This window comes from Typha angustifolia, chromosome 10 (genome assembly GCF_048772165.1).
Source record: "Typha angustifolia cultivar Huaian chromosome 10, ASM4877216v1, whole genome shotgun sequence".
NCBI classification, from domain to species: domain Eukaryota; kingdom Viridiplantae; phylum Streptophyta; class Magnoliopsida; order Poales; family Typhaceae; genus Typha; species Typha angustifolia.
The window spans coordinates 11,723,928-11,739,449 of NC_133248.1; the positions used below are offsets into that span (position 1 = coordinate 11,723,928).

Genomic DNA, 15,522 nt, shown 5'->3' on the forward strand with positions numbered 1-15,522 from the left:
TACTACGTAGCAAATTAAGCTTGCTGCCACTGGGGTGGGTTTTCATTTGCCACAGCCACAGTCAGTGCAGGTGCAGCTAGGGCCACACTTGCACTTGCCGTCGTGTTCGCCGGCCTCCACGACCTCCTCGAAGTAGCTGCAATGAATCCAACCATCACACAACATTAATTCGGATCAAATCTATATCCATTTATTAATTTGGAGAGAGTTTATACTACTCTACATCTGATCGTTCTCACGGGCCGCTGGATGGCTCAATAGGCCTTAAAATAATATGTTGGGCTCCTCTTTGTCGAAGGCCCATATGAATTGGGTCCAATTGATGTAATTTTTCCGAGCAGAAGTGCAACAAACTGGTTATAAAATTATAATTTTATGAAGCTGTACCTCTTCTCTGTCTCGTCGACGATCACAACGCCATAGCTGTTTCCCTTCTTCCTGCGATCACCCAGAAGATACTTTAGCTTAGCATCAAGATGCAAATCTTAGATATTAGAGAGGGAGAGAGACTTACGTGCACTGGCTCTTGTCAGCGCAGTCACAGTTGCCACAGGTGCTCGACATGGTGACTGAGATGAGCTTAAAGGAGAGAGAAAGATTGGCAAATGGAAACTCTGGTGTGTAGTTGCTGATTGCTGTGAGGAGAAGAGGTTGGCATTGGGGAGGATATTTATAGGGGTTTCATGGGGGTGGGGGTGGGGGTGGGTGTGGAGGGATAGAATGGTTTTTCTTTTAGCTGTACAAATCACACACGCTTTCAAAGATAGGCACACGCTGCGAGAAGCCATCCAAAGGGAATCTCAATAATGGAAGCAGTGGTGGGCTTTTTTCACACCTCTCGTGTCAATTCCTTCTCCTTTTTCCCTGATCACTTGACGCTATCTTGGCACAAGTAGCACACATGAGAACGACGCACACGCAATGCCATGCATTGCATGGCCAATCTCAAGTTCTTGTGTACAACCGCTCGCTTGTCCATTAGAAAGATGAGATGAATTATTTTTTTATATTTTTTTTCTCTTTTTTTGCCTCATTGATTGATAAAGTATAGAGAAAACTAAAGATGAGATGAATTTTTTATACCTTTTCTCTTCTTCTTTTTTGCGTCATTGGTTGATAAGATATAGAGAAAACTAGGCATGCATCTGAGTTTACCAAAGCTGTTGATGGAAATGCCCTCTTTCTTAGTTAAAAGTAAGGAGTCCCTTTTAGAGAGATAATGGAGGGTAACAATATTATTGATTTCCTTTTCTTTTTTTCTTTTAAATAAATCAAGTTTATAAAACAAGGACATGAGATATAGATATGGAGAAGTTAATTCAAGTAAAACAGCAGAAGATAGCATCTGCGAGAAAGCTCTAAAATAAGATATAGGAAGCGATTGATAGCACGTCCAAGAATCTCACAATACCTTTATTTCATCTTAAATAGAAGAGCATATATACTGAAAATGCAAAATTGCATCTAGTCCTAATTGTTTTCTTTTACCATCTATTCTGGTGCAATATGAATGGACCACACTTCTCTTACCCAGATGTAGTTCGTTGTCTCGTAGCCTAAATAAATCCTTAGATGAATTAGTTATATGTCAAAAAGATCTCAATCGAATACTTAAAAAATACCCTGCTTTTAAGTTGAAAACCTATAAAGATTGTGAAAGTGTTCATGCATGAGACTGCATTCTTAGTCTGTCTCTTTATCCAAAATTTCTTTCCAGTGGACCTCACCACATTTGGTTGTTCCTGAAGACTTTATCGTGTCTATATCAACACTTGGCTCCAGTGAGACGGCAAAGCGATATGCACCGAAGAACCAATCACATAAGACATTGGGCACCACCTCAGTATCTTCTCCCCAATCCTTCAACTACACGCCTTTGAGGAGTGACTCCTATACTCGCTTTTCTATCTCAATCCGGAATCCTAGAGCAGTGCATTTATTAGGGAAAAATAATTACTTAAACATGGAATAATGTCTAATTAAAGATGTCAAGCATCTTTCTGTTCCCCACCATCCAAAAATTCTTATCTTTTTGTTCGTAAAAATAGTTAGTGTCTTACTCATCACTAAAAAGGAACTCGCACTAACTTGGAGTCAATTGTGAAGATATTATTACCGAATAGGGAACATCTCTGACTACACGGATAAGTGTAAGGATAAGTACATCTTATCCTGCATTGGTTCTTGTTCATTAGGTTCATGGCCTGGTTAAGTTGGGCCTAGGCCGAAGATTTCGAGACTGGCTCAAAGGGTCTCTCCCTTTGGGGCCTTTATAACATTGGTCGAAAGTCAACGATGTCTCTGCCCTTTTTTAACTTAAAAATTTACTACAAAAAATTGTTCAAACCTCTGAACTCTTATTTTGTGCTACTAAGTCACTAGGAATTTTATCTTTCAATGCATATATATTTGATACAAAATTAATTATACGGTGGTTCAATCATTTTGGTTTAAAATATAGAGAGTTGTAATGTTGTATTAATGTAATGACCTAGTGGCAAAGTTAGAACGGCATAAAGAACTTGACCAACCACAACTATATTTTTTATGTATTATATTTTTACCATACCAGTATAAATGATGAAAACAATGTAAATATTCGTAATTAAATAAGCTAGCGTGATGCTAATTAAATGTGAACACTTGGTCCACCGGATTTAATAAGTACCCTATCAAATTAGTAGGACTTTAGTCTAATCTGCATGGGAATCAAGCAGTCAGTCTTAATTTTTGCCGACTCTAAGCCGTAGGGCTTGCTAGATTTAATGAGACCAGACGAAGTATGGATAGTTTATCGTATTAATTAATAAGACTTGCAAGGCTCTACCTTATTAGCAATAAGGTCGAAAGATAAATTATGACTATAAACCCAATTAGCACTCTTATTTTCCTAGCTAGTCCACCGAAATATAAATTTATTTTTTAATAAATATGTTTTTAAAATGTATAAAAATAATAGTATATGTGAAATAAACTATTTAAACCTATAACACTAAAAAAACTAGCTCGAATAATATTAGACTATATATATATATATATAATGTTATTTATAACCTCTCTCTACATGTCAGGCAGCAAGCAGACTGACATTTTTCTTTTTTTAAACTCTGCATTATTAATATGGCCCAGAAATATGTGTAAATATTTTGACCTAAATTTGTACAGGTAGAAATGAAAATTATAGAAGTAGTTGGTAAAATTCTATGAACATAAAATATAGTCTAGCCTTTTGACGTCCAAATAAACGCAAGATAAATGTAAATGGACAAAGAGAGGATGAAGTAGAAGACATGAACAATATATGGCAGCAACTTACAGCATTATTCATGACATCATCTAGCCTTCTGCATTTATAAAACTCTACAGTATCGTTCTGCTTGCCTTGCATATTATTTAATTTATTAGTAGATGGAGTACAACTGCAACAAAAGTAAATTTGATTTTTCTTGCAGCAGGCCCACACTGTGCAGTATTCCATGTGGCTCCAATATGGGAGAAATTGATAACCTAAAAGAGAGTATAATTTTTGTTTCTATAGTAAAATTTCCTCAGTTTTGGCAGTCCAAATATTCAAAAAAAAATCTGAGGTAGATATTTAACCGGATCTATTGGGCTCGTGTAGCCCATCACTAAGTGTTTCTCTTGTGTTTAATTGAACACCAGCCATGGTCCTCCCCCCCCCCCCCCCCACACCTAACTACTACTTACTCCTCTTCGCCAACCTTCTTAGTCGGACTTAAAAGTAGTAGTGAAAATATATTATCTGGGCTTTTTAGATTTACGAGAAGATCGATAGAATATACGTGAAATATATATATATATATACATGAAGAAGATATATACGGCATCCACAGACTCGACGGTAGTTAAACAAATAACCACTTGGTTGCAGAAGAGGCTACCGCTTTGATTGACCACGTGCCTTAAATCGTCTCATGGGCTTCTTGTGAACACAGTGATGAACCGATTTGGACACACAGTGACCACCTATTACTTAATTTAATTATTGCGTGTGGTTAGATGGATGGATGGATCACGGAAAAGGATCTAAAAAGAGTCTTTCTCAAATGAAGTACTCCATGGTATTCATACGTACTGAGATCCGAACGAGCAGAAGTTCGTACGTACAAGTGGAGTTGCTGGCTTAGATGAGAAGACAATGTGGAAGATGGTGATGTCGAGGATGATGACAAGCCTACTGGCGTCCCCTCCACCAAGACAAAGTTGGATCCAGCAGTCTCGTTGCACTAATCCGAGACAAAAATATTGCAAGCATTAAAAGCCGTGGAGCCCTCGTAGTCGTAGCGAAAGGAACCCCATCGATCCAACGACGACCGAGAGCTAGCTAATTAACTTAGGCTACTAATTAATCCTCCAACCGCGAAGTTAAGAAATATATATATTTAAAAAATAAAAAATAAAAGAGGTTTAATTTGGAGCATGAAAAGTACAGTGAGTCAGATGAATGCCCGATTAGCTATTGTCTTGTAATGACCAGGTGCTCCCTCTCTACCGTCTTTATAAAAAAAGGTTGGGGAAATCTAGCTTCCCATCCTCCCTGGCCTACCTACACTGTGATGTCAAAGACCTAGGTCGATAGACAATGGCGGGCTAAAGAAGGAGGCGTGGCCGGGGGCAGTGAAGTGAAAAGATGACTAAAAATGGAATTGGTAATTTTTGTGTGGGTCCCGGTTCTTGGGGAGGTGTCATTGGCCCATTGGGAAATGATGAGAGGACAGGTGGGTTGAGGGTCGCTTTGATGGTGCATGCTTCCCATCCGGTATATCCCACCCCTCTACTAAAACCCCATCGCCTCCTCTACCATCCTCATGTTTGCTTGCCTCTCCTCTCCTCTCCTCTCCTCTCCTCTCCTCTCCTCTGAGTGATTCTCTTTTTCCGGAATCAATTTGGCTCCTCCTCTCTGTTTCTTCTCTTCCCCTCCCCGCTCCACTCGACCAATTTGGTATCTTTTTATAAAGCATCCACCGTCTTCTTTGTTTCCTTCTTTTAAGCAATCACCCACATTAAAAATTTGCATTTTGACGCCGATGAGTGACCTAAATTTGATTGCTTTCTCCTATAGCCCAATCCTGTGAAGACGTATCCACATAGAGAGAGTTGACATTTTGACAGCAATGGGAGACGCAGCAAACTCGTCCGACCTCGAAACCAGTGAGAATTCGACGTCGTCACTTTCCTCTCCGTCGTCCCCTCAAACGCCGACGAAAAGCTCTAAAAAGGACGGCACGAAACGCATGCGGGATTGCAGCAAGCACCCGGTGTACCGGGGCGTCCGCATGAGGAACTGGGGCAAGTGGGTCTCCGAGATCCGGGAGCCCAGGAAGAAGTCGCGCATATGGCTCGGTACTTTCCCTACCCCGGAAATGGCGGCGCGGGCGCATGACGTGGCGGCGATGAGCATCAAGGGCGCCGCCGCCGTCCTCAACTTCCCCGAGCTCGCCGCCGAGTTGCCGCGCCCCGCCACGCTCTCCCCTCGTGACGTCCAGGCCGCAGCGGCCAAAGCCGCCGCCATGCAGCTGCCGAACCAGCCCTCCTCCACCTCCGCGGCTGCGGCGGGGGCTCTGGACGAGCTTGCGGAGATCATCGAGCTGCCGCGGCTCGAGGACTCGGCCGATTCGAGGGCCGAGTTCGTCTTCCACGATTCGGTGAATTTGTGGGATTTCGAACCCTCCGATCTGATGTGGGCCCTGTCGGACGGATGCGCTCCGACCTGCTTCGAAGGTCTATCGAATGGCTATAATTCTTATTTTCCATAAGGGCCGAGGAGTTTCTTCTTCTCTCTTTCTTCCTTTCTTTCTCTCTCTCTCTCTCTCTCTCTCTCTCATTTTGCACCCTTTCACTTGTTTTATTTGATTTTTTTTTTCTCCCATTTCCATTTCATAACTTGGGCTTATCTGGGTTTCTAGTCTGTTTAAATTACCTGATCAACTGTACAGTGTTTTTGGAAAAAGGAATGGGAGAAAAGGAGAAATGTGATTCATGGTTTGGTGTAAAATGTCATTTACCTTTCTAGCTTCTAAGTTCTAAGGTCCCCTCTTGCCCCAAAAATACTAAAGTGAATTCCAGTCTGCAGCAAATCTGTCCTTTTTTATAATTTCTCGCAAAAGGTCATTTCACTTAGCAAATTGCAGACAAAACCAAACTTACTTTAACGACTCTATAGTCCATGCCAATGTATCTGTGGGCAAGTTGAAGTTGCTGCTAACCACGTAAAGAGGGCAATATATGTGATGTGATTAAAATTCCACACGTGACAAGATAAATAATTCATATATGTCTCTAGCTGTAACAAGGCATCAATTCTTCATGGAGGTCACCTCCATATTCTCTTGTTCTCTTCTTGGTTGCCGGTTTAAGTGAAATCTACTTTACTTCTTTTTTTTTTTATATTATACTTTTTGACTCGAATTAAAACTTATTATATTGAATTATAATTTAAAATAATAACGAAATTCATATTAAGTTTAGTAAAGATTGACTAGTGGACGATAGAGAAGATGAGAGATAATTTTTTGACCATATATAAAAATCTTTTATTCAAGAATATGAGAGGTTTAATATATAATAATCTCAATGTTCCACAATCTACAATGAGGTCTTCTTAAGTAATCTCTCGCTACATTTTTATACCTTTCTTTAAAGAAAATGAGAGATGTACACGGTTAAATAAGTATATCTTACTGTAGAATAGGTGACCCAAAATGCATCAAACTTTATACCAACGTTGTGGAAGAACTATACGTACATGATTTGTTGTGCAACTCGACAACAGTAACCTTTAGTACAGCAGTATGCCATGTATAGTAATTCACGAGTTGCATTAAAAAGGTAGACAGCATCCCTAACTTTTAGTTGCAGAAAATAAAAATGGGTCACAGTTCAATGAATGCCAATGCCACTCAAAGGCAAAAACTGCTACAATAATTTCCCAGAAATAATTAACATATAATGTAGGTCGTTTTTCGCAAATAAATAAAATTAATAAATAACAAGAGCATTGCTCGTGGGCGGTTCGGTCATTTCGCACCCCCCCCCCCCCCCCTCCCATCGGCCCCATCCGTGACAGCTAAGCTCGTTCTCTCTTTTTTTCTCCTCGCCACTTGTCCACGCAACGCGGCAACACGTGCCCCTTCACCCGCCTCGCTCTTTTCGCGAGGAGATTTTACGACGGGTTAATTTTAGGGCAGTGAAATTTATCATTTTCGCCCTCCTCCTTCTTGTGTATTGTATTTAATTTTATATGTGGGCGAGAAAGAGAACCGAGACCAACTTAAATAATGAGGTGGCTTCGAACGATAGAAGTGGACAACCTAAATTATGAGGTGGTCTTTAATAATGACAACGGACGGCCACTTGTCAATAGCTAACTACTCCTTCCATTATTATTAGCACCCGTATTAAGATATTAGGGAGGAGATTTAGTTTATATATACACCCTACCATTTGCATGTTGAGGTATAAGTCCTAATTAGCTCATGCACTCTATCCTTTGTATAAGACCATACTGTTAACCACCCAATAAAAATTGACTTTGAAACTCATCCACTCACACAAATCCAAAAGAAAAATAAGCATTATCGAGTTTGTAAGGTCTGATTCAACCGTGAAGATATAAAATTAATATAATAATATTATGAATGTTAAAGATCTTAATTTTTATGTCCATATTAGTCATATATGGACTCGAGCTGGTCTGATATGCAACTCACTTTCAAAGTCAAGCTTGACTAAATTTTAAAGCTTGACTCTTAACTACTTTTTAAGAACGGATGTCATTGTGCACCTAACCGTGTATTGAACTTACCTATATAATAACTATTAGTTAAGAAAACTAATCAAAACATTTTTTAAGACACTAAAAATAAAAATAGATTTGTTAAATAATAAAATATCCACATAGTAAGGCATAACCGGTGATAAATAAAACACAAGGTGTGTTTATTTTGGCAAATATTGCATGGAGTTGGCCTGTTTGTATATATATTTTGAAGGACATATGTCTTAAATATTGAGGATTATTTAAGTCTTTAAATATTCCCTGACCGGTTATTAAATGTAGACTATTATTTTAATTCGTCACCCAACTAACTTGTTCTTGTCCACTTCCTTATTTAGCACCACATTGCAATTTTTAATGCTTAATGCATACGTGGAAGGCACTTGGTTCCCTTTTGGAGTATTATTATATTCAAATCGAGTAAAAATCCTAACTCAAATCGTTACGTCAATCATTTAGCTTTGCATTGTCTCCTTGGCGAGTCAAACGTATATATAGTTGAATATATATATATATATACTGGACCAAAGTATAGATTATGTTTACATTAATTGCCTTCTTCTAATACAATCCATCTTGGTTTAAGCCTACGTAGCTTAAGTCTAATTTCTTTAAAAAGTCCTCCACTAATAGACGTATCACATGTCAGCATACTTTTATTTCTTTAATTTTGATGAGATACAATAGATCTAAGGCAGATCGAACTATAGACATGATTAGCATGTGATTATATATTTAACTATATAATTAGGATGATGCATTTATGTAACAATTATTCTTCCACACTTATACTGTGAGTATTATATACCATCAATAAAAAGTTCGGTAATGAAATTTAATTAGTCTAGTGGATGAATCTAACGGTTAGCACAGGTCCACGCATGTGATGAGGAGGAATTCTAGTTTTTAATTGTGGTTGAGTCACTAATGGCCTCCTATTACGTTAATTAAGTGTTAAACCTACTTTAATTTAGTATTAAGAATGTACGAGCGAAACCATGAGCGCTCAAAGAATTGTTTATTTAATTATTTATTGAAGACGAAATGGTATTTTGCAGCCACGGTTGCATGTACTTACTGCAACTGGTATGTGGCACTATACTATTCGTCTGAAATCAGGGGAAAAAAAAGATTTTAGGCGTAACATATGTTAGTTAGATAACCATTTTCAATAAAGTTTTTATGTACAATTTTTTTTAAAATTATCAGAATTGCTATTATGGATAGTTTTTAATATAATACTCCTTAAAAAAGTATTATTAAAATTAACAAATATATATAAATAAATTAAAATCCCTCGTTTTAAGTTTAGATTTAGAAATTTGATAGGATCTGAACAGATTTAACTAACGGAATAATATTTTTATCAAAAAATATGATATTTGAATAATGTAGTGTAAATCTTAGATATATATATATATAAGCTTATTTGATGAGTCATCAACGAAGAGTGATATAATATTTTAAAAAAAATTCAATGACTATTATATAAAAATCTCTTTTCTTTTTATAACATAAATGGCTACTTTTATCGGGTATAGTTGAGAACAAATATTCTACCCTGATAATGCATACTAAAGTTATTGGAATCACCTTTGCAAGCGAGAATAACAAAAAAAACATTAACTAAGCTAATAAAATGTTATTTATGTGAGTTAAATAGATTATATGCATAACATTATGAACAACTATAATATTATAGCTATGCCACTAAAATTAGAATATTACTGAATCACTTTACTTATTTTATTTTAATCTAGGCTGGCGATTTGTTAATCGAAGATTAAGATCCTAACTATAAGAGCCTAGTGGGTGAAGGTTCTGGTCTGAGCAATCCTTAACAAACGAATGCCACAAATCGATAAATAGTGCAATCAAGAAACACTCGACCACCTTGCTAGTTCATGAGAGTTGTCTAGTTCACCGACGTATTAGGGATTCATCCGGACCAACTACTAGCTTCCTTGGACAAATGGGTGATGTATCTTAACGCCAATCTTTCAAAATAGTTTTTGAGACATACCTTTAACATCGTATGATTTGCTTGGAAGACGAGAAATGAAGTAGTGTTTACAGAAGAACTCAAGATCCCTGGAAGGTTTTCCTCAAACTCAGTAGTTTCAACACGAAGCAATGGAACACAAACCTCTTGGATGGCAAAATTGAAATAATACCAAGCATTCCCAAGGTTGTAGACTGAAACGAATACAAATGTTGGGTAGACACATCTTAGAAAGGAGGCTACAGTGGAGGAGTGGACGTCAATAGATATTGTTAGTCCAAACTCCCAACTCAATAGATTCAAGAGCATCTATCTTGATTAATACAAACAGTAAAGCTTAAAGAGCATACTGGCGCCATCTACAGTGACTATACTAAAGTGGTCTACGTTACAAACTCCGTTTCAGACTCCATCATGTTGTAGATATCCCCAATAATACATAAATTATCAAGTTATCCAAGCAATTCTCCTCTATCAAGATTCTCTGCTCGAGTAGAAAAAATAAGTCGATAACTCATAACCTTGCCGGTCTTCTACTCTGAACAAATATCGTAAGGAATGAACTGAATACTATCATATCATTATGTAATATTTTGAGTTGCAATGAATATTTATACGGACCAATTATCAAGGAAAAAGAACTGCAAGAACCTACAATAAGTTGCTAACTACAAAGTTGGAAGAAATGTTGCAAATGCTCTCAAATTTTTCAGAAAAAAAATGTTAAAAAAACTAGCTGAACTAAAAACTTCAAAAGACAAGAAGCAAGAAACAAAACCGCAAGCTTATGTGTCTCTCTTGTCTTACAAGTGATTAACAAAGTGATGGAAGGATGGAATAATGAGGACTATTTCTTGGCTTTCCTACTGTCCTTCATCCGTGGTCCTTCGTTCGTACAATTTTGACAACACACCGATGCCAGTGTCTACCTAATCCCATTAATTTTCTCCTTAGCGGGATCGAGGAGAGAGAGAGAGAGAGAGAGAGAGAGAGAGAGAGAGAGAGAGAGAGAGAGGACTGCCATGCCATGGAAGAAGATATCTGGAGCAATTGCAACCCCTCCACTTACATTTTGATCTGGAATCTAATATGACAGGATGAGCGTGTTCAATGAACCGAAGTCTGATTTGTTATGCTCACACCTGAGCTCATGACATGTCCTGCAAGCCAGCTTGGATTTGCCAACCTAATTAAAAATGTGGGGTCGATTGCACCTTCTCAACTCCTCCACTGCCTACAATTAGAGTTGCCTCATCCCCAGGCAACCATTAATCCTCTGAAAACTACTTATAGTTATATATATATATATATATATATAGAGAGAGAGAGAGAGAGAGAGAGAGAGAGATATCTGATACTATATTAAATTGATGTTATATAATTAACCTGTTAATGATAGAATGCAAAAAAAAATTAAAAAATTGAAGGAGGTCGCTTCGGATATGTCCCTAGGTGCATGAACCAAAACTAGCTAGAAGAGTGCTAAAAATCTCTAATATATATAAAGCATTGAAAAATAAATAAATTTACATCGATAATATAGGCACTATTTTTTAGTTCGTCTATTTATTCTAGAAGCAATTTTGAAGATACAATAGTATAAATACTAGTGTAGTTTGTAAATAAAATCAATGTTTATAACTCGCCAAGATGGGTAAAAGTAGGTTTAAGTTTATGAGTGACGGTTCTTTATAAGCTAGGATAATTTATTAACATCTAAAAGTTATATTTATGCAACTTGATACACAAAATAGAGAGAAGATAGAGTGACAGTTCTTTAATACAAATCAATAAACAACACTATAATTCTAAATCAAAGCATTGTGTTGTGCACAATGTAGAATTGAAATGAAAATTAACCTATAAATTTCGAGGAGCAAAAAAGTCTCGCTTGCAGATTCAATAGTCTAGTTGGTCTTAGCCTTGGGAATCCACAAAGACAGAAATTGGAGAACATCCACCTAGAACAGCAACACCCTAAATCAGTAAAGAGCAAGATAAAAGAGTACAACTCGGAGCCACTCACATGCCAACAAAGCACAAGCTGCTACTTCAAACAAGGCTCCGCCCCTCCCCGGTTACCCACCCAGCAACACATGGGCACCGGTGAGTGAGTGAGGTCAGTAGTAGCAAGAGATCAGGCAGAGAAAGAGGTGGGAGAGATTCAGTAAAGAGGAGGATGGTTGAGTCTAGGCTCGGATCCAGCATAGGAGCAATAACCAAGCTTAGATCCAATGAGGGTGTGGAGAAGAGCTCAGAGGAGAGCACCAACGCGAAAGGAAAGGAGCATGAGGAAGGAGGGTGCGATGTGAAAATGGAGAAGGGTGGTAGCAACAGACAATAACGTCGAGAGGATTTTGGATGGTGAGGAGTGGTGGCAACGAGGACGCAGATAAAAAGAGAAGAAAGCTTCGACTTTTAGGAGATGAAAAAAAAGAGAGAGAGAGAACTGAGGGCAAAGGTTTCTGTCTTCCATTAACCTTTCGATAACGAGAGTGGAGTGAAAAAATCTTGTTGATGATTGAGAGGAAGAAAACCCTTAGAGAGAGATAAAAAGCTCTTTTGGCAAAAAGTCTGTTAGAAAACGCTTGAAAATTGCTCTGGTGTTATTTTACTAATTGAGTTTTGAAACAGTAAGCTAGAGATACAATGGGAAATAACTTGTGGCTAGAGATATTGTGCATTAATGATTGTACAGACACTTGTATAGTATTCGTACGCACGTGTAACACTAAGATTCTATAGTAATGCTAAACAGAAATACACTTTATAAATATTATATAAATAAGATAATATTGTATCATTATTTCTACTGATAGTGATATATTGTTATGAAATAAAGAAATGAACTATCAACCAACGTAATAATACCACATCAAAGTAAATAATCAATGCTAGAATATTTGCAGAGGGTTTGTAAGAATAACATTACTTAAGATTATGCGCGCCAATATATATATATATACCAATAGATCACTACATGTCGTTATTATTTGTTATTTGTCAATATTACACTTTCTTTTTTTTCGGATCAATCATAGGTGACACATCCACTGAACTAATCTTTTTCAAAAGTTTAAATTCAAAATCAACTAGTTTTACTCTAGCATTTTATTAGACCAGTAAGGCACTATTCTCACTCATTCTCATACTCTATTAATAATAATTGTGCCCACCAAATAGCTAGTTATCTAAACCGAGTAAAATCTCTCTTAACTAATACCCAAAATATATCTTCACTTGTGTATATTAATTAACTTTGCATAAAGACTATCAAATTCGTCTCAAAATTAAATATAAAGTGCTTGTATGATTATAAATAAATACAAATCTAACTATAAAACTCTTGCAACAATGTCCTAAGCTTAGCTCCTCCTGTAGAATCCCCTCCTTTGCACCAATAATGAGATCAAGTAGTCCAATAATCTTAGTGATGGAACTGTTGACTTAAGGAGATTCTCTTCCAAAATGCAGAACAAGGAAGAGACCACATTCCACCAAAAAGAAATTGGAGCCAAGCAAGAAATTCCAGCCAATCTTTGTGTCATCACCATCTAGCTAAAGTGTCATATCACCATGAAGAAGCAATCAACTTGGTTGGTGGTGATTCTTCAAAAAGACTGTAGAGCCCACCCACAGTTTTTTTTAATTTTTATTTTTGAAAAAAAATAATAATAATTGGAGCCCACCAACACTCTTACATCATCGTATCACAAGCAATCAAATTGATTAGTGATTTATTCTTTTTCGACAATATTGTAGAGCCCACACTGCAAGAGAGAGAGAGAGAGAATGGTTGCAAATAAACATTGGTAGATCTCCAAGATTTTGCTCGAACTAATGGACTAAGCATGACAATGACTTCCCCATTTGTTGAGATGTTAATAGAGAAGGAACAAGACAAACTATAACAAGGGGATGTAACCAGTATTTCTTTTTTTCTTTTTTTAAGATTAAATATATTTTATCTTCTGTATTTATACTTAAAATTATCTTATCTTCGTGTGTTTTAAAAAATCTCAAATCAATTCATATATTTATGACTAAAGTAAGACCGTTAGCTTTTCCATCTAAATTAATGAAGCGCGCTCAAAGAATGACTGAATTCTCTCTAATTTTAACTTTTTTAATAGATAAAAATGTTATTCCCCTCTTGTATAAGCATGTTTTTTTTATCTTCAAAGAATATCTAACTTGTTTTCATCTCTTATTTACTTATTTTCTACAATGTGTCAACTATATAGTAAATTTTATTAAATCAAGTTTTTATAAAGTCTAATAGTTATATCACATCTAATAACAAGACAAATATGAGGTTAAAAAAATTAGATAAAAAAACCCCATCTATCTTGCTTAATAAATTACGATGGGGGCATTTTGGTCATTTGGGCACGCTCTATTAACTTTGATAGAAAAATTAATAGTTTGAGTTTAATCGTAAGTACATAAACTAATTTATAACTTTTTAAAATACATAAGATAAAATAATTTTGAGCATAAGTACAAGAAGTAAAATGTATTTAACCTTTTTTTTTCTTTACAGTATATATGATCACTCATTAATTATTTTTATAATTAAACAAAGCATAATTAGGTGCTATTTATTTATTTTTATTCATCATTAAAGATTCTCTAAAACATAATCATGAAAAATGTCCTATTGAAATGGGCCACAAATAAATTAAATCAGTAACAGATACATACTACAATTAATCATATATATATATATATATACATATACATATACATATCCTATGTCCGTACAAAATTCTTTATTTGAGTTTAGATCTGATTTGAAGTTATAACCTTTGGTCGTTTGGTAGGATTCGTTTGTTACTGTAATTTGGTCCTATTCATCGATAGGTCACCTTTTGTAACCGTCATGATTAATTTACAGGATCTTCTGATCATTAATTAGACCAAGTTTGGTTGATCTCAAGATAAATGGCAAAGCTCCAAACTTACTACTGTACATATTAACCTACGTACAACCAACTTTGTTGTTGGTTTCAATCCATATGATCGTATGATATGTTTTTGAATCGCATAAGAATGTAACTTAGATGTGACTAACGACTAAGACTTTCTACTATGCTGCTTAAATTTAAGCAGACAAATGTACATTTAACTTTTATTTAAGAACCAAACTGTAAATAACGATCTATATTTTATTCACATCATAAATAAAAATCTCTATCTTTTTATTATTTATAAATAGAATCTTCTACTTGCTAAAAAAAAATTTAAGCCATATCATTCCATTTGATGGGTAGATATAATATAACATGAAGATCATGTCGAGTTACTTATAAAACTAAATGAAGACTTTGAAAAAGGGGGGGAATTAATCAAGGCTCTAATATAGCTGCTTCTGGGAGCCTCTTAAAAGCCCTTCTATTTGCTCATAGTAAAGTGTCCTGTTCTCTGATCCCCCTTAGTTGACTCGTGCCCTTCGACTGGACATCTCCTCCAATGTAATCTCTTTTGATTATATTTCTTTTCTTTTATTTTTTCCATTATGTTACAAACTGAAGCACCTGTTTGTAATCATTTTTGAGGCTATATATATTACAACCAAAAACAAAAACAAAAACAAAATAGGTTTTTATGAGGGACATTTGCATTAAAGAAATTTAAGTATTCAAAATAATAAAATTGGGTCATTAAAAAATATATATATTTAGTATAAAAAAGCGAACAAGGCCTAATTTTTATATTACTA

The 15,522-nt window shown here is 36.0% G+C and overlaps 1 protein-coding gene and 1 long non-coding RNA gene across 2 annotated transcripts; one reads left to right on the forward strand and one right to left on the reverse strand.

Moving 5' to 3' along the window:
* Nucleotides 1-384: 384 nt before the first annotated feature.
* Nucleotides 385-824, reverse strand: LOC140768612 (uncharacterized). Its single transcript, XR_012105786.1, has 2 exons — nt 515-824; nt 385-438 (listed from the first exon to the last, which is right to left on the reverse strand). It is a non-coding gene; the product is annotated as an uncharacterized lncRNA (long non-coding RNA).
* A 4,002-nt stretch (nt 825-4,826) lies between these two features.
* LOC140768743 (ethylene-responsive transcription factor TINY-like) lies at nt 4,827-6,033 on the forward strand. The gene has a single exon (XM_073109134.1). The coding sequence runs from the start codon at nt 5,136-5,138 to the stop codon at nt 5,775-5,777; it is 642 nt and encodes a 213-aa protein (XP_072965235.1). The 5' UTR covers nt 4,827-5,135; the 3' UTR covers nt 5,778-6,033.
* Nucleotides 6,034-15,522: the final 9,489 nt, after the last annotated feature.